The sequence below is a fragment of the Hemiscyllium ocellatum genome, chromosome 10 (genome assembly GCF_020745735.1).
Source record: "Hemiscyllium ocellatum isolate sHemOce1 chromosome 10, sHemOce1.pat.X.cur, whole genome shotgun sequence".
NCBI lineage: Eukaryota > Metazoa > Chordata > Chondrichthyes > Orectolobiformes > Hemiscylliidae > Hemiscyllium > Hemiscyllium ocellatum.
In genome coordinates this window covers 14,571,940-14,592,614 of record NC_083410.1, presented here as the reverse complement: position 1 = coordinate 14,592,614, position 20,675 = coordinate 14,571,940, and the positions used below count along the sequence as shown (strand labels likewise).

The 20,675-nt window shown below is 38.7% G+C and overlaps 1 protein-coding gene across 3 annotated transcripts in view; it reads left to right on the top strand.

The window, feature by feature from the left end:
• The window catches only part of tarbp1 (TAR (HIV-1) RNA binding protein 1), a 200,479-nt gene that overhangs the window by 105,163 nt on the left and 74,641 nt on the right, over window positions 1–20,675 (top strand). For all 3 annotated transcript variants that reach the window (XR_009645110.1, XM_060831275.1, XM_060831276.1), the window contains exons 18-22: window positions 2,157–2,356; window positions 2,629–2,700; window positions 7,452–7,572; window positions 13,750–13,860; window positions 17,443–17,592. Coding sequence is in view for 2 of the 3 variants with exons in the window: in XM_060831275.1 (XP_060687258.1) it covers window positions 2,157–2,356; window positions 2,629–2,700; window positions 7,452–7,572; window positions 13,750–13,860; window positions 17,443–17,592 (654 nt within the window). In the remaining variant the exon portion in view is untranslated. The remainder of the gene's footprint in view (window positions 1–2,156; window positions 2,357–2,628; window positions 2,701–7,451; window positions 7,573–13,749; window positions 13,861–17,442; window positions 17,593–20,675) is intronic.

Here is a 20,675-nt window from a genome sequence, read left to right as displayed (position 1 = left end):
GGTAAGGGGCCACACAATGGTGTGGTCTGACTAATACTTTGTATAGTGCCTCTGATTTTGTTTTTGATTCTACTTAACATACTATCTGCTGGTGATGTTTGTTGGATAAGTTCTACATTTACCAGCTTGTTGTCAGGTATTCTCTGTGCTGAATAGCAATTCTGTAGAGAGCATTCTCAACATTCTTTTGTTACTCAATAAAAACCTGATTTAAGGTGCTGCAGTATCCTGATTACCACGGTTTAGGATTATGCAGGGGAGTAATATGTGTTGTTCATGGTACTTGTGTGAATTAATAGTTCTATTGCTAAAGTTTTGGGAGTCAACACATTTACCAGATTAATGGAAAAAAGGTACATGGGTACAAGTTCTTAAGATTTTAACTTTCCGTATACTGCAGTCTCCAAAGTAATTATTTTTCTTTTGGGTCGTCTTTTAAGACTTATCCGTTGTTTTGAAATATCTAAGAGTGAAAGGAAAAAGATGACTGAGCAAATTGATTGGTTGTAGAACTGGATGTTATACTACATGCAGTGTTCATTTTAAGCTGCATGACTATGCAGCTGTTTGAAGGGTCCGTGCACGCTGATTGGTTGTGTGGACTCCACGCACAGACAAAAGAGGACTGTGCAGCAATAGGAAAATCTCAAGATAATGTAGACTATCAGACAGTAACATGTTCGAGAAACACATTAAGAAAATATTGTGCAGATATTTCATAATAGGGCAAAATTCAGATTGGTATCACATTTGAATGGTAAGTATTTCATAAAACATTACAGCATTCTACCTTTTTAAATTCATTTTAATTATCTTTAAAAGGAAGTTTGCATTCTTTTCATGCTGAGTACATGTAGCAGTAATACCTCATTGGCACTCAAACTGTGTCAATGTAACAACTGTAAAGTATCTGAGTATCAGAGGTATAGTCGTTCAGATGAGTTGTTACACAGATGCCCTCATCGTTCTCTTCCGGTGGATGTTAGATTACAGGGCACTTTCCAAAGAAGAGCAAGAGAGTTCTTTTGATTCAAAAACCGAATACTGCAGAAGCTGGAAGTCTGAAATTAAAATACAAAATGCTGGACATAGCCAACAAGTCAGGCAGCACCTGTGTGTGAAACAGGGTTAACATTTTAGGCCGATGACAGTGACCACTCTTGATTGTGTTATGACCCCAGCTAATATTCAGCACATCTGATCCCAAAATGAAACCTGGCTTAATAGACATTTAAGTTTTATTTTTGCTATTTGTCAGTCACTGAACATATTCATAAGAGGATGCCAATATACTTTCAAGAAAATGAGAGGTTTCTTACCAAAAAAACTGTTATAATAATCAGGAGCTATTTGAAATAGCTATTACATGTATCCAAAATATAAGGATTGAACCCTTTTGCTGCCTACAACAATTTTACTGACTCTTAAACCTCAGTGTAAGGTCACCTTGTATCTACCTTAAAGCTACTTGTTCAATTAGCATAACTGTAATCTGTTTGTTTTTGGCAAAGTCCTACGTTCAGTCAGTGCCACTTTCCATAGTTAATGTCTCTTCCTCAGCCTTAAAGAAGCCACTAACTCAGCTCACTTCTTGTATGAAGTCATCTCTTTTTATCAGACTTCTGTTCTTGGAACATTTCTTTTGCCAACTTTGAAGCCACTCAGGACTTGTGTTCAGTCCAGATGCTTTAAAGACTGCAAATATAACAGCACTTCTGATATACGCTTTAGTCTGTCTGACTGAAACCCACAAAGTACCCAGCTTCTTCTGGGCCTGTCTATCTTAGAGTTATTGGACTTCTGTCACTAGTAAACAGCAGTATTGTTTTTAATCTTCTGCCCTTTTTTTCTTCATGAACTGGACAGTTCACCTCATGGGTTTAACAACCTCATTAAACTACATGTAAGCAAAGAAATTTCTAGACATTGTGGAATTGCTTGTAGAACTTAAAAATGAAACTAATATTCTCTTCCCCTTCTTAAAAATATAGAAATACACATTCACCTTAAAGCTATACATTGTTCTTCCACTTTGGAACTCATTTTCTAATAGTAAGATATCATGAAACATGTTCATAGTGGGCTATGAAGCATTTTGGAACATGTACAGGTCATAAAAGACTTCATAAAAGTTCATTTTTATCTTTCTTTTTCAGATAACAAACAAATTGCTTGAAATATCACAAACCAAAACTGGAGTCTTCAATGTATTGATCACTCACTGTTGCCAAACATGGCTGCCCGCTGTTTCTCCTGCTGACGGTTTTCAGGAAGATCATTTCATAAGTGCTGAAAACCACATAGGTCTTTTTTTAGAGGCTTGTCTATTTGGACCTGTTTTTAGGAAGGATCAGAGGTAAAATCCAGTTTTTTCTTAGAAATAAAAGTTACTGTGTCTTCACATTAAAGTTGAGACTAATCTCAGGCGTTTACCACTTTACAAAATTTGTACTTACAGATAGCTTTTGGAAATCTGAAAAGTTAGAAGTCTAATATATGTGTAATTAACTGTATTATCAATTGTGAATCAAAAAAAAATATTGTATGCTTTCACAAATTGGCTCTTTGTGCCTTTAGTAAATTTTAAGGTGGATTTTCAAAGAATCTATTCTATCTCTTTTCATCTAGACTAATTCAAGATGTACATACCCATATAGAATTATTGGGCGATGAATCTGCAGCCAGTACAGACACTGAATGGTAAGTAAATAACTAGCTTATGGGTTAGTTGTAGAATGAACAGAGTTGGTTTGGAGGAAAGCAGAGAAAACGATTCATGGCCTTGGAAATGCTCACAAAGCATGGTCCATTCATGAAACAAGGTTCACTTGTTACCTCTGTGAACAGTTAGCCTACAATCACTAATATAACTGCACAGAATGGCAGGTGAAGAAGGGTGATACTTTTATGATCTCTGTGGTTTTTTTATTTTGATATTCTCACAACAAAGCATTTATGCAATTTTCAGTCAATCTCAACAAATTTTGCTTTTATATGTGAATATATATTGTTTATTTTTAGCTATGTCCATGCATTCTTAGTTATTTTCATTACCCTATTTCCATAAATCTTGAATTTGCTTGTTTTTAATCTATGACTTATGTGGCTTGATTGTTTGCATTTGGCTGTTTCTCAATAGTGATTTTGCTTTAATTCTCTTTGCACAACCCACCAACAGGAACTACTTAGTATATTGCTTGCTTGTTATAAAAAAAGTCAAATATTCAGAGTATAAGAGTGTCTTATAATATCCCCAATGATTGTCCTTATCCTGCAAATGCACAAACTGGACTGTTGAGGCTGATGTTGTTGCATACTTGACATTAGAAGTACAGAGGAACCTCGATTATCCAAAGGACATGGGTGGGGAGTATTTCGATCGGTTAGTGGAATTTCAGATAATTGAATGCCAGGTAACATAGTTTAGCCAAGCATTGGGACTTTGAGATCTTGCCAGATAATCCGAAATTTGGATAATCGAATGTTGGATAATTGAGGTTCTCTGTATACTGCCTGACAATCCTTGGACCCCTCTATTTGTAACTCTTTTAGTTGCTCCTTATTCAAATTTCCTGTTTTCTGTCCACTGTAAGGTAGACAACCTACTGTTGCAATTAGATTTACTTTTTTTTATTAGATCCAAGGCACATCACAAAATGATTCTATCCAATGCGGGTAGTACAATGTGAGACTAAACTTAGAATTAGGTGTATTGTCATATGTCATCGAGTTACAGAAGAATAGGAGTACACTGCAAAGTGTACCATGTCGCCAACATGGTGCGGACTTAGGTACAAAGTACCTAGGTACAAATTTTAGGCTTTTAAAAAAAAAGAAAATGAAGAAAAAGATTACCATACATTACAGGTATATGTAGTGTATGTATAAGTTAGGAAGATAAGAAATGTAGCTACAAAGGTAGACATTACAGTTTTTCTATAAAGGCTTTCACATCGTCTGCCCAGGCTCCATCGGTTCACGACCAGTAGCCATCTTCGCTCAGGCCAGTGGCTGCCCATGCTCTACTCCAGATTGCTAGGTCTCCAGGGACTATATTACAGTGACATCTTAAATTTAATACTGCTTAGAAGACTTAAATGAACTTTTCCACTAAACTTTTCAGATTTTGTACATATAACTAAAGTGATTTCTTTAAAAGTGGCCATTGAAAATTCATTGTGGACATTGCTCAGAATTATTGTTAAAAAAAATCTCCAGTCACACAATTAGTGTGAATTGCTTACTTCATCTTACATTCTGGGGCTCTTTTTGAACAGAGGCTTGCTTGGAGAAGTTTTTCTTTATTTCATTTGGAGTGAAACAAAATCAGAAATTGCTGAAAAACTCAGCAGGTTTTTTTAAGAATCATAAAATAATGGAGATGTACAGCATGGAAACAGACGCTTTGGTCCAACTAGTCCATGCCGACTAGATATCCCATCCTAATCTAGTCCCACCTGCCAGCACGTGGCCCACATCCCTCTAAACCCTTCCTATTCATATATCCATCCAAATGCCTTTTAAATGTTGTAATTGTACCAGCCTCCTCCACTTCGTCTGGCAGCTCATTCCATATACGTACCACCCTCTGCATGAAAAAGTTGCCCCTTAGGTCCCTTTTATATCTTTCCCTTCTCACCGGAAACCTATGCCCTCTAGTTCTGGACTTCTCCACTCCAGGGAATAGACTTTGTCTATTTACCCTATCCCTGCCCCTCATGATTTTATAAACCTCCATAAGGTCACCCCTCAGCCCCCGACATTCCAGGGAAAACAGCCCCAGCCTATTCAACATCACCCTAGAGCTCAAATCCTCCAACCCTGGAAACAACCTTGTAAATCTTTTCTGAACCCTTTCAAGTTCCACAACATTCTTCTGATAGGAAGGAGACCAGAATTGCATGCAATATTCCAACAGTGGCCTCCCAACTCCTGTACTCCATACTCTGACCAATAAAGGAAAGCATACCAAACACCGCCTTCATTATCCTATCTACCTGTCACTCTACTTTTGTTTTGATAATATAAAGTTATATTTGTATTTAACAAAACTGGTTGATATTTTGTTTAAACCTGATCTGGATAAAGTATTTAAATGTCATCTGAGTAACTGAAAAATACTTTTTATTAATTGTAGTTGCCTGTGGGTTAGAAAGACTAAAGCAATTGTGCACTCCTCTGGCCTCAGCCATAACCACCAATGCTGCTAAAAGATAAACTGATTAGGAGAGCATTGGAAAAGAAAGCAAATCAATTCTTCTAGATAAATGAGCATAAAGCCTTTGAGCTTGAGGCAGTTATGGGAGGGAGTATTGCGGTTACAGCTGAAGGGGAACGCAGGCTCAAATGAAAGATTGAGAAGGAGTTAGTTCTTTAATGTTGAAGGATTGGGAAGGCATTGTCTGTTTGGGAAGGATGTGCTGACATTTTGGACTGAATCTCAACAGGAAGATTGCAGGATTATTTTTTAAAGCCTAATTCTTTAGGGACTGGACACAATACAGTATTTTTTTAAATACACACGATGTGCTTCTAGTTTGAAAGAGCCAAGTCTCCTGCTAATCAGATTACAGTTATGCCAATTTTGTCATAACATTTTACATGAACTAGCTACCATCTAATAGAGTCTGGACATATTTTCTTAATGCTTGCATAGTTTGTTTAAATGAGGTAAATCCCATCATGTTTGCACAGAATGATTTATAATTAGCTTTATTGTCATATACTCACACAAGTACAGTAAAAAGCTTACATGTCGTAACTTAGGGCGTCATCTTAGATACAGAGATACCAAGGTACAGATTCTTAAGAACAAATTCTCAGTGGGGAGAAAAAGCATTTGAAAAATTAAGAAATAAAAAGTCCAGCAGTACTGCTCATAGGGATAAACTAGAAAAGTAAAGAAATAAAAGTTCAGAATAACTGTCCCTCCAACTCCTAGTCCGCACCGGGCTTTGACTCCAAGCCGCACCAGGGTCTCCTAGGAGACTGGGAGATCGCTCTGGAATTATTTCTTACTCTGTTGGTGAAAAGCATATACCTTGCATCAAGGAGATTGTGCCCACCCCTGAACTTTAATCAAGTTTTAATTATTATTGAAACATCATATTCGCACATAATGATATTGTAGTACAGCAAAAAAAAAGGTTTGTTTTAATATGCCAGAAAAGACTGAAATGCATATGACCACCATAACTTCTGTCAAGTGCCTCATGAAAGTGGTTTGTCTTTCAACAGAGACCCTTGATGGTTGTAAATATGATTAAGGATAAGTGGTTGTAAACAATATCAGAGTGCTGAATGTGAAGTTTAACTGATTTTGTTACTTACCAATAAATGTGTATTTCCTGAATTGTTGAGGAAGTTTCATTTGGGGAGCAACCGATTGCTGTGTTTGATGTTGATGAAGAAAATGTCAATGACTTTTAAAATTTAGATTATAGTTACTTGTCTGTGATAACAATATGCCCACATGTTGGTAGTTGGATTTTCCAACTTTGATATTTTAGCTTTTTAAAAACATAAATTGCTTAAAATCTAAATCGTATCCTATTTTCTCTGAGGTTTGGTCGGTTTCCTTGCAATCCTTTTGAGAAATATTTTAGAGTCAGAGTTTTCACAACACAGAAAAATACCCTTAGCCCGTTGTGTTTGTGTCAGTCATCCAGCATCTTTCTATTGTAATTCCAGTTTCCTGCAGTCAGCCTGTAGCTGTGGTGGTTCAAGTGTTCCTGCTGTCACCATCTATTTTAGGTGCAATTCTTTTCCCCAAATCACTTCTAAACACCTCTGCTCCTTCCCATAAAACATTGCGTTTTGGTTGTTAACCCCTCTACTAATGGAAAAGGTTACTCCATATCTATCTTCTCTGTGCCCCTCTTAATTTTGTCTATTTCAATCATGTCCCCCCTCGGCAGAAAGCAGCCCCAAGCAATCAAGTTTCTCTTCATGGCTGAAGTGCTCCAGCCCAGGCAATATCATATTAAATCTTTGCACTCTGTCTGGTGTAATTTGGAGCAATTTTTAGTAACTGCTGTTGTTTTCCTTAAAACATGTCATTTAACAAAGCAAATGTCTGAAAAGAGGCACACAATCAATGGTTTTGTAGTCATCCATTAGTGCGAATGCATTGGATGACAGAGCCACAGTCACGTACGAATCTTCTTGCATCCTTTATGAATGCTGGGTTACAATAACACTTGCAGACACTGAGAACTAATCATCTACTAGGATGCACACTAGGCCTAGATGATACTTGTCCTGGGGAGGTCACATGGAAATAAGTAAAGAACAGATTGAAAAGTAAACATTTTCAGACCAATATCTAATTATTATTCTCCTTAAGATTGGAACCAGATTATTGAAACAGTAACATTCTTGTGAACCAAAACTTGGATAGTACTTAACTTATTGAAATAGGTGGTTTTTTTTGCTGATTTACTACCTTGCAGGGGAAACAGAGATGATCAATCAGTGCGGATTTGGGCCATTAACTTCCTCTGTCATTTAAATGGATCGAATTCACTGCACAGGAAATTCATGGAGAATGTTTTCAGTAAACTCCTTGAAAAGGTAATTATTTATCTTTTGATATCTTCCTTGGGCAACATTTGCACACGCTGGTTTTTCTGCTGAATGTGTCCGATAATTTCTGATACTTTGATGATTAAAACCAGAATGTGGTTTAGCATGACAGCAGAAATGAACACAAGACCATTGAATACTGCCTGTTAATTGCTGGTTAGACACAGTCCAGGCATATACTTTCATAGTCTGCTTCAGTTCTACTCTCTCACCAGAAATCAAAACAAAACTGATTACTTATTCCCCATATAATATATATAATTGTTTAATCAACCTACTCAGACATGTTCGGAGCAGGTGAGACTTGAACCCAGACTTTCTGGCACAGAGAGTGACCACTGTGTCATACGACTTATTTAAAGGAGTAACAAATCCTCCATTTTAGATATTTTTAATCAACCTGTTCAGACATGTTGTGATACACCTCTGGAGGAATTGGGGCTTGAAACCAGGCTTCCTGGTTTTGAGGTAGGATGATGTTACTATTGCACTACACGATCCCAATAATGGTAGCAGTCCATCAATGTGGGGTGTTAAGTGAGAGCGTAAATAAAAGCAAAACACAATACAGGACAGGAATAGGCCTTTTAGCCCACCAAGAGTGGTCCAACACAATAGGCATTTCTAAACTAAAATTTTTTACAAGGTCCTTATCCCTCTATTCTCTGCCTATTCATATATTTGTCAAGATCAAAGGTAGAAGACATAGGGTGGTGGTGGAGTGTTTTTCAGACTGGAGGCCTGTGACCAGTGGAGTGCTACAAGGATCGGTGCTGGGTCCACTACTTTTCATCATTTATTTAAATGATTTGGACGTGAGCAGAAGAGATATAGTTAGTAAGTTTGCAAATGACACCAAAATTGGTGGTGTAGTGGGCAGCGAAGAAGGTTACCTCAGATTACAATGGGACCAATGATCAGATGGGCCAATGGGCTGAGGTGTGGCAGATGGAGTTTAATTTAGATTAATGCGAGGTGCTCCATTTAGGAAAGATATATCAGGCAGCAATTATACACATAATGGTAAGGTCCGAGGGAGTGTTGCTGAACAAAGAGACCTTGGAGTGCAGGTTCATAGCTCCTTGAAAGTTGAGTCGCAGGTGGATATGATAGTGAAGAAGGCGTTTAGTATGCTTTCCTTTATTGGTCAGAGTACGGAGTAAAGGAATTGGGAGGTCATGTTGCGGCGTACAAGATATTGGTTGGGCCAATTTTGGAATATTGCATGCAATTCTGATCTCCTTCCTGTCAGAAAGATGTTGTGAAACTTGAGGGGGTTCGGAGGAGATTTGCAGGGATGTTGCCAGGGTTGGAGGATTTGAGCTATTGGGAGAGGTTGAATAGGCTGGAGCTGTTTTCCCTGGCGCATTGGAAGCTGAGGGATGACCTTATAGAGTTTATAAATCATGTGGGGCATGGATAGGATAAGTGGACAAGGTAGAAGGCATAGATTTAGGGTGAGAGGGGAAAGATATAAAAGAGACCTAAGGGGCAACTTTTTCACGCAGAGGGTGGTACGTGTATGGAATGAGTTGCCAGAGGAAATGGTGGAGGCTGATACAATTGCAACATTTAAAAGACATCTGGGTGGGTGTATGAATGGGAAGGGTTTGAAGGGATATGGGCCTGGTGCTGGCAGGTGGGACTAGATAGAGGTGGGATATCTGGTCGGCATTGACGAGTTGGACCGAAGAGTCTGTTTCCGTGCTGTACATCTCTGTGACTCTATGCCTTTTAAGCATTGTGATTGTATCCGCCTCCACAACCATCTGTGTCAGTTCATTCCAGGCATTTACCACCTTGTGTGAAAAAAGACTTGCCACTCCAATCTCCTTTTAACTCATCCTCTTTTACCTTAAACCTGTGTCCCCTAGCAATTGACATTTATACCATGGGAAAATAACTCCAACTATGCATTCTATCCATACTTCTCATAATTTTGTAAACTTCTACCAGGTCACCCCCTATCCATCGACATTCAAGTGAAAATAAACCATATTTGTCCATATCTTTCCACATAACTTATACCCTCCATAGAGGCCATTCCCCTCCCCCTTGAACATGATCCAAAACAGTGTACATGTTTGAGAGGGAATGGCTACAAGGAACTTCTGCACTGTGTCCCCAAGCTAACTCTTATTCCTGGTGATTGCCCAACTCTTCCCTCTGGAAAGCCCATACTGGTGCTATCCATTAACATTCTCGGCCTCATGGATGCTCCATAGCGAGTCTTTGCATAACTCTAGGTGCCTCTATTTGGCAAATCAGAAGCATATGTAGTCACCATGGACCCTGGAAGTGCTCCAAATTTCCCACACATTGTAGGAGGCCAAGTTCTCCTGCCATTTCAAACCTTGTTAACTAAATTAATCTTATCAACTACAGACAGTAATCCAGGAAGTGATCATACAACCTAACCAATATTAGCTTAGAGGAACAGAGGGATCTTGGGGTAATTATTCAGAGATCCCTGAAATCAGCAGCGCACAGGAATAGGATAGTTAAGAAGGCATATGAGATGCTTGTTTTCATCAGTCTTGGTGTAAGAGCAAGAAGGTAATGTTGGTGTTGTATAGAGCATTGGTTAGGCATCAGCTGGAGTACTGTGTGCAATTCTGACCCCCTCAGTACAGGAAGGATGTGATAGCACTAGAGGGGATACAGAGAAGGTTCACTAGAATGTTGCCGGGGATGGAGAAATTGACCTATAAGGAGAGACTCAGTAGGCTTGGATTTTTTTCTTTAGAGCAGAAAAGACTGAGGAGTGATATGATTGAAGTGTATAATATTGAGGGGTATCGACAAAGTAAATACACAGCAGCTGTTCCTCTTGATGAGGGGTCAACCATAAGAAGGCATAGTTTTAGGGTAAAGGGCAGGAGATGCAGAGGGGATTCAGGAAAAGTTTTCACTCAGCAGGTTGTGGGAATCTAGAATGCACTACCTGCGAAGGTAGTGGAGGCTGAAAACCTTTATAACCTTTAAAAAGTATTTGGATGAGCACTTCAGATATCATAAAATTCAAGGATATGGGATAAGTGTAGGAAATTAGTACACCTTTAGTGGTAGTTATGTTAGTGCAGATTCAATGGGCTGAAGAGCATTTTCTGCATTGTATGAATGTACTAATCATCAAACTTGGGTGTCTCACTTCTGCTGTCCGTTCCTAGTAGACCACAACTACAAAAAGCAAGTTTTTTATCCCTCTTCAGACACTACCCATTCAGTCTGCAAACCTGGTTCCTGAGTAGCAAAGCATGTGTTACTTTAGACCATAAGACATAGGAATGAAAGTAAGACCACTCAGCCCATAGAGTCCACTCCGCCATTTAATCATGGCTGATGGGCATTTCAACTCCATTTACCTGCACTCTCCCCGTAGCTGTTAATTCCTTGTGAGATCAAGAATTTATCAATCTCTGCCTTGAAGACATTTAATGTCCAGGCCTCCACTGCATTCCACTCTACTCCACTTTGAGTCATGAAGTCATCTCTCGAGCTCTGCCCCTAGATTCAGCTCCATGCCGCCTCTGTGTTCATTCTCAAGTTCGCTCTCCTTCCATCTATTGCTGCTGCTGACATTGCTCAGACTGACCAGTAAATGTTATAGCACGTTTTTGATCCCATTGACTTCTGCGTTATGGACCCAGCATACTCCTACTATGCCACTCTTGTCCACAAACTTACTTTTATGCTTATTACTGTCAGAGGTTTGGTGCTGGGATAGACTTTCTCAATGGTAACACAGTGGTTGATGATTTGTTTTGATGAAAATATATTAACATGTGGTTACTTAGTTTGGCCATCAATTCTCACAAATCCATCATTTCCTTTCTCCAGCTAAAACTGTTAATACCTAAAATATAATTCATTAAAAACCTGTTTTAAAAAGTCAAACTGTACGGTCAAGCTTACCCACTCACTTTTAGTTGTCTCTAAACATGTTTAAGTTTTTTTTTGAAGATCACAGTCACTCCTACAAGCCTTCGCGAATTTGGCCAGAACTGAATTTCAGATTATTCAGGACATGGACTGTGGTTGAAATAACTCTATGAAGGCAGGTATCCCATCACCAAGTCACCCTTTATTTACACATGCATAGTATAGGACACTGACAGAGCCAGCTGTCTCAAGTGAGCAGAATCCCTGACACTCCTGTTTATATCTGTCAGCCAGGGCTCCCTGATTGTGGCTATTAACCTGATCCAATAAGGGAATTCACATTCTGAGCTTCACGTGGCTGACATCATTCCAGTCACGACTGTGGTTAATTTATCTTATGCTATCTTGGTAGCTATACTGTATAGAGGGAATGTCTTCAGATTGTAATGCATTCTGTTTAAAGCTTTATTTAAGTAACTGCATACGAAAGGGAATTTAAAAAAAAATTAATTTGAAGTACTATTACAATGAATCATTTTTGAACGAGCAACAATTTGTAAAAATGCGAAAATCTGATTACATAAAATTCTTTCTTTTGTCAACATTAGAAAGTACATGAGTTGGAGAAAGAATTAACAAGTTTGGATTTTGAAGCCAACTAATTATTTGTCTTTTGCTGTAAGTTTAAAAAGTAATTAGTGTTTTTTGACACTTGAGGCAAAGATTCCAAAAGAATATATGGTAAATGTGAGTATATAACTACAAAGTAAGAGGGAGTACATTACATGAAATCTCTATAAGTGTTGGCATGTTACATAAGTGTAAGGTCTGGATTGTATATTTGAGTCAGCCTGTGTAACTACGGCCCATCAGGTGATAAAAGATGAAGAAAGATGACGTGACACAACATGATGAACTGCAGCAATCCAGATAACAAATGTGGCAGAGTTGGATTGGTTAAGGGAATATAATGAAGACTTAGTGCAATTGGTTATGCTAATGCAACAGGGATAGGGTGTGGCATTTAGAAAAACATAAACAATAGAATAATCTTGCCACTTGGGGGCAATCAGGGAAGACTTCTCTAGTGGTCACAGCTTCTGTTTGCAAATAAAGGCCTCTCATCTTGAGGAATTCTCTGTGACTCCTAATCATTCTTAAAAAGTGCGGTTACACCTCCAGTGCGCACAATTGGTTAGACACAGGCCCAGAAATGGCACTGCATACCCTTTGCAATATGCCAGATTAGCATGGCTTCGTAGTTCATGCTGATAGTGTCCCTCTTGTCAATTTGACAAAGCCGAAAGTGATTGAGGGTTTGCAGTTGAAATGAGTGTTGTGACCTTTGCACAGGCAAATAAGGGACTGTTGCAAAGAGTTTACATGTAAACCCATGATTACAGCACAATCCTCCACACTATAGCAAGAAATTTAAGACTTTAACAAAAGGATGGAGAACTATAATTATGAAGAAATGTTGTTTTGTTTCCTTAGAAGGAAGAGATGCAGATTTCCAGCAATATAATAGAAAATCTTTTGTAAGTCTAGAAATGTGTAACAGAATTGAGAGGCAGAATGTTCCCATTGATTGAGGACCGTCAAATGAGGAGCCATGCTCAAATACAAGAGATTTAGAGTAGCAAGAAAAGCTATGTTTTCCAGAAATGTGATGTTAATGTCCGTGATTGATTATTGAGATGGAAACAACAGCAATACTCAAGATTAGGTTGAAGAGGTGTAGAAATGATGTGGGAATACAGGAATGTGATTAGTTGCTTTTGAACTGTTTGCTCTTGGGAAAGATAAATCTCAGTTAGGCTAAACAGTCTGCTTGTATATTGTAACTTCTAACATTTGTAGGAACTCTGAAAAACAAATGGAGAAAGAAAGCTGGAAAGTATTACTATCTGTAATTGATAACACAAGAAATCAACTGTTAAGATATATTTTGGCAAATTGTTCACCTTTGCTGATCCTCAAATTCCAGTTGTTATTTGTATATATTTTAGGTACTAAGTATTTAAGTCTTTGCAGATGTGCAGTCTCATACAGGTTGTGTATTTTTAGAACTTGCACTCTGAGTGAGATTTGATTAGACGGGCTTCTCCAATTGAAAGTCTAGTTACCTAAAATGCCTCTTGGGTGTGGGATTTATTTTTGTCAAGGACATTTGATTACTGTTTAGCAACTATTTTTCACAAGATGGTGTTATTTATCTTTTTTGGATGTGACTCCACAATCTCCTGCTCCTCAGCATCTGACACATACTTTCCCTACTCACAGGATGAAGAGCTGAGGAACACCAAAGGCCGATACTATGTGAATTCCATGTTGCATCGATTAAAGAACAGAATTTGGCAGACACTGCTTGTATTACTACCACAAATGGACCAGGTAGGAACATTCTGAGGTTGGGTCACCAGAATCGAAACGTTAACTCTGATTTCTCTGCACAGGTGCTGTCAGACCTGCTGAGCTTTTCGAGCAATTTCTTTTTCACTTCAGGTAGAAACTTTGAGCTAGTGCCTATAATTTATGTTCATTAGGACACAAAAGCTAATTATTTGTGAAGTAATTTTAATCTTTTCAAATGTTACTCTCTGAAAACAGCAATCCTTGTGATTTCGCTAAAAGCCCATTTTTCACTCCAAGAAGCAAGCACTTTTTGGTCCCTTGTTTGTTGATTTATTTTTCTAGTCGAGATACCACACAGGTAATTGTGCAGTGTTTGCACTTTGAAATAAACTAATTGTGATGCATACTAAATACCTTCTCAAAAGATTATTCGTACCTAATTTAAAAATTCAACCCAAAATTAATTTGCTGGATTCGCCCATGGCATCTTTTGAACAGACTTATTCTGTGAAGCATTACTCCTTTAAGAACTGTGTGTGCTAATGCACTAAGGACCAAGCTGATGCTGCATGACCAAAAGTTACGAGGAGACCAAGCAGCAGCATGCTGGACTAAGAATGTGTATATAACTTGCAATTACAAAGCAACTTATCAGTTGGTATATTGGGTTTGCCTGATTGCTATTTTCAAGTAAATTGAACCTATGCTGCTTACCAATCCATTCTAGGAGTTATGATTCTGTCTTAAGGAACACAGCATTTCCATACAGTATTGTGATCAGTGGTGATTTTTCTTTTACAAAGAATAATTGCAGCAATGTGAACTTGAACACAGAAATAGGCCTGAGGAAGGGTTTGAAGTAGCATTTACACCTGGACCCCATGATTTAAAATAAAAAATTGTTCAAATGGCACTGACTAGAAAGTAAATTTATGATTTGTGAGGTGGTCAGAATAGTGGCCCTATGGACAGAGATTCGCTTCTGATTTGGGTGTGGTAGTTGACAGGACCTGAACACTTGAGCCATAGCTGAAAACTGTACAGGATAGAATTTGTGGGAAAAAAAAGCACAAGAAGCACCATAGCTGTGTTGCTGAACTTCCACATGGAGTAGACTTAGTGTTGTTGCTATAAATTCCTCCAAATCCTAGCAATTTGCAAAAATAGGGAACACAAAAGATGTCCACCAAATTCCCGTGCATGAATTGGAAGGCCACAGATACCTGAGCTGAATTTAATCTTTTCAACAAAGACTAGAACTTCGAATTTTAAGTTTAGCCATTGCAGAACTGGATAACCAGCCATCAAGCAAAAATTTCGGAGAGGAGGGTTTGCAGAAAATATCGCCTCTAAGATGCATGTGCACAGCTGCTCTGATATTCTGTTCACACTGAACACAACATCACCTTCTGTTTTCATAAGTAGCTATCATATGCAAGCTGTGAAAAAATTAGAAGGATTGATGGTCACAGAGAATCAATATTTCAGGCCTGTTTGGAAAGGATCATAGAGATACTGCTAAGATATGGGAGAGTGGAGTAGTGCTGTGTAAAAATGAACTTCAGAATTTCTCTTGAACAGCTGATGTCTTAGAAACAACTGCAGCAACAATCAGCTGACTAGTTCATGCCATGAGAAGGGCAAGTACTGTAATTTCTCAGAGGCTGAGCAGTGTGTGGATAGTGAACTGATTATGGTTTCAACACCCATCAATGCTCTCCAAGACAACCTCTTGGAGCAAAAGAAGACATAATAATGCCACCCTGCTAAAAGGTGGTGGAAAATATGAACACGCTCGCAGGACAACAACATCTGCAAAAAGGTAGTTACCAACATTTGTGCAGCCAAGATATGTAAAGCAAGCAAGCGATGGTGAAAGTGTAGCTTGTTGCTCCCACGAGCTGTCCTGTGTTCCAAAATCTCATGTCCACTTTAATCACAAAATATGTGATTTATGTGACTTTAAGCACTATCTTAAATAAAAGAAACTTAGCAGTTTCATCAATAAACAAGATAGCAGATTTATTTATTGGAACACACCTCTCCTCTAACAAGGGGCGCAATGTATTATTTGTTACTGACATGCAAACTTAAACTATATCACCACTGCCTCCCCCTTTAAGTATAAACACACACATTAGACAAGATGCACAGTTCTGCAGAAATATTGTGGATGGAAAACATGTGCAGAAAAGCACAAATTCTTAGATCAGAAATCCAAACCGCGTGGATGGAATGAAATGACATTCTCAGTTCTTTTACTTTTGGCAATTAAGCCATGTTGTTGACCACGATAAGCTTCAATTTGGTAACTAGTCAGTAAAACCTAAGCTTTTGCTTGAATGCGAAGTTCTTCTTTTCAGGGTTGTTTAGTGCTGGTTTTCTTGAATTATTGGAGGGAGAGAGAGAGATCTAGTTTGACTTCAGGGTTTTTTGGGAGGTCTAATTGCAACTACTCTCTTAGTTCTATGGCAATGCAGCATCTTAAAAGAAATCAAAAGGTGTTTCTAGGCAGTTTATTTTTTCAACCCACCAGCACCTGCTACCACCTAGTCTCTCAAAAATATTACATACATCTTCTCTAGAAGTTACGTGTGTTTGTGTAACTTAATTGCAAACACCACACTGTTCCGCTTCCGGCAGAGTAAACTAGATGCCTGGCATGGAACACTGTGTATTGTCCAAGGATCAGTAATGACATCAGGAAAACTGTGGATGTGCGAAGCATGTCAGAGTCGCAAACTACAGCAAAAACAAAGAACTTTGCAACAGATTTATTCATTTGTGGCAGCAATTTTCTCCTTGTCATCCCCTACTTTTCTCAATTTTCGGTTGAAAGAAAGGGAATTGTTTACTATTCCAATTGTGCATAGAGCACATACAAAGATATGCTGGGAGAGTGATGTGTGAAAGACCACTAATACTCTTTACAGCACCTGTGAGACCCACACCCACATAGGTAAGGAACCACCAGTTGTGAAATCCAGAGATCAGGCAGATTTGGCCAATACGCGATCCAGAGAAACCTCTATTATTTGAAGGACACGGGCAGGGAGTATTTTGTTCGGTTAATCAAATGCTGGATAACGTAGATAAGCCAAGCATCGGGACCTTGCAATCTTGCTAGATAATTCGAAATTTGGATCGTCGAATGCCGGATAATTGAGTTTCCTTTGTATTTTACACAGACTTTTAAACTCTTCAACTCATAACTTTTAGAATTGTTAATTCTGTGTAAACAGTTTTGCATACACCTAATGTACATGTACTTTTACTCCTAACGCATGTGATTTCGAGAGTGGGAGGAAGTGTTAGGTAAGAAAAAGAGACTACTTTGGTACTGCTTTAAGAGCAGAATGAACTGATGAGCCAAGGGTCAGGCTGTGACACCACGTGACCAGCAGCCATGAGGAGTTCCAACATCAGCAGACTGGACTCAGGATGTGTCTATAAGTTACTCTTCAACTGCAAGTTATCAGTTTTTCTGTTAAGTAATCTGTTTGAGATTTTCAAGTAAACTGAACCTATGCTACTTATCATTCTAATACTGTGTTAAGGAACAACACAAAAATATGATATTGCTCATTTTTTATGCTAAAGCTGCATCACTCTGTTTCACAGGTTTTTCTGAGCAGCATCAGTGAAACTGTTTATCAGTCTGGTTTGAGTGATAATCAGGCATCTGTGAAATACTTAATCGAATGGTTTATCATCTTAATGCTACAGAAGTGCCCTGAATTCATTGATTCTTTCTGGCAATGCTTCAGTTATGTAAGTAACCACCACAGAATTAATCAAATCTACTCATAACTTTTATTTTCTTATGCAATTCTTGAAATCTATTTGGATATACTTAGCAGCACGAAGAAATGCCACTTCTACAGGAATTTACATTTTTCAGTTATTAATTTATTCTCCTGTACTGTTTCAGTTTGCTAATGACAATTCTATAATGGATCTATTGTACTGCAACTAAATACAATACAAACTTGTGCAATATCCTCTTATTTTCTTTTGAAGTTGTGAAATAAAGTGTAAAATCTAGGAAACCACAGTATGTCTTAGCTAACACTTTAAGTCCTAAAATCTATTGCAGAAATTTAACTTCTAATTCACTCCAACTCTGGAAAGACACATCTTTCTTGGTCTAAAACTTGTCAAAGTTGCTCATGTGTGATAAAGGTCCATGAGATATTATTATTTGGAAACTTAGATTCTAAAATGGACAGGACTGTGCACAGTTTTACATTTGATTTGTATTTCTACAGTGTGGGTTAAGCAGAGAGGAGCATAACTTTAGCTTCATCTGAATTTTGAGTGTGGTGTAGAGTTTCCTGGAAATCTGTTACGTCCATTTAAATAAGACTGTGAATATTCAATGCCTTAGAAATAAGGGTAAAAGGGAGAAAAAAAAAGAGATATGCCAAGCAGTGAGGTGATCTATGGTACACCACAACGGAGAGAAACAAGTTCTTGTGGAAAGACAACCATCCAGAAGGTTAGAGAGTATTCAGGCTTCTTTGTTTGTATGTGTGTTTGAGAGAGACCATTTGCAGAGAAATAAGTCCAGAGACACAGATGTGCAGTTTGGCGGTCTCCAAGATAGTTGCCACAGATCAAACCAAGTTCTGAATCATTTATGTTCAGCAAGAAAGAAAGCTCAGAAACAGGCTCTGAGAAGGTGTTTAAGAAACCTACATTGAGAAACAAGTAAACTTTTCCAACAGTTTGTTTAAGAGCCTCGGGAAGGTAAATTGAACTGAAGAATTAGCAGACAGTAGATGCAGAACGTTTCCAACAAGAAACCAATTATGTCCATGTCAACTGAAAAAGGAACTCTTAAAATAGAGATAAGGTGATTCTTCACTGAGCTATCAGTATCCATAAGGTTATAGTTAGGATGAAGTAATTCAATCTATATTTCTAATATTTATATCAGACAGTTTCAAGTGGTTCAGGAATAATGTAATACCATGTAGTATTTTTCCTCGTAAGTGAACTATACTTTATATTTTTTGTTGAAGTACACTGGCAGCCTCTTGTGAAAATTTTCAGTGATTGAGCAACACAGTAAAAAAAAATAGCAAAAATAAAACCCTCTGTGATCTGATATGTCTATTATTGCTATCTGCTGCGATTGCAGCATACCAACAGTAGCAACAGCATTTATTTACACAGCATCTTAAATTTTGACATGTAGGGTTCTTTGCAGCAAATGTTTTAAACCAAAATTGATGCCATAATGCCATATGACAATGAGCTGAGTCAAAGAAATAGCCTTTATGCAGAGGAGAAAGGTATTGCCAGATTGAGGGATTTAGGGAGTCATAATCATACAGATGTTTGACAGCACAGAAAGAGGTCATTTGGCCCATCAAGTCTGCACTAGTCAGGAACAACCAACTAATAGTTCTAACTAACTATTCTAATTCCATTTTCCAGCACTTGGTGCATAACCTTGTATGACTTGTCTTCGCAAGTGTATATCTTAAATGTTATCAGGGCATCTACCTCTACCTCCCTTAAAGGCGGTGAATTCCAGATTCCCACCACCCACTGGGTGAAAAAAATACTAACCTTCCCTTAGAGTAGCACAGTGATTAGCATTGCTGCCTCACAGCATCGGGGAGCCGGGTTCAATTCAGTCTTTGGTGACTATGTGAGGTCCCCATTCCCATCCCGAACCTCCCTCACCACAACCTTCATGGGGATCCACTGGCTGCTCTTGTTCCCTCTCACAGTCCAAACATGTCCGAGTTAGGTGGATTGCCTATGCTAAATTGCCGCATAATGTCCTGGATATACAAGTTAGGTGGATTTGTCTTGGGAAATGTGGGGCTACATGGAGAGGGTGGATTGTTGCATGCTCCTTGGACAGTTGGTACAGACTCAGTGGGCTGAATGGCTTCTATCTATATTGTAGGGAATTTATGATTCTATAATCCTCTCTTAACCTCCTGCCCCTTAGCTAAAATCTGTGCCCCCAGTCATAGAATCTTCCACATAGAGGTTTCGCCCAGTCTACCATGTCTATGCTGAAAATGTGTTGCTGGAAAAGTGCAGCAGGTCAGGCAGCATCCAAGGAGCCGGAGAATCGAGGTTTCGGGCATGAGCCCTTCTTCAGGAATGAGGAAAGTGTGCCAAGCAGGCTAAGATAAAAGGTAGGAGGAGGGACTTGGGGGAGGGGCGTTGGGAATGCGATAGGTGGAGGGAGGTTAAGGTGAGGGTGAAAGGACGGAGTGGGGGTGGGGGGTCTGAGGAAGGCGATGTGGCTGTGGTAGCGAGTCTGTTTGAGAACGTGGCTGAAGAGCGTCTGGGCAGAGGAGATGACCTGGGATGTGCAGTGAGAGAGGGACTCACTGAAATCCTTGTAGAGGGAGGAAGAGAGCTTCTTCAAGGAAGGCATCCTTGTAAGAGGATTCGCAGTAGGTTAAAATCTTCTAGGAGAAAGTGAGTACGGCAGATGGAGGTTCTGAAAATTCTCATGCTGATTAGCATAATGCTTGACCTGTTGCAATTCATTGAGTTATTGCAAGTGAGTATTTCTTCCACTGTTTAATATTCTATCCCCTCTCATTCTTAATAGTTTTATGAATGGAAGCAATTTGTCTTCATCTACTCTATCCACCTCTTGATGATTTTGAAAACCTCTATCAGATGTTTTCTTCATCTTCTCCATAAAGAGAACAATCCTAGCCTCTAGTCTATTCTCATAATTGAAGTGTCTCCTCCCTGGAATAATTCTTGTAAGTCTCAATAAAAGATCTGAGTGGTTCAGGAAGGCAGCTCTCCATTACCACCTAAAGAACAATAAATGCTGGCCCACACAACGACACCCACATCCCATTAATGAA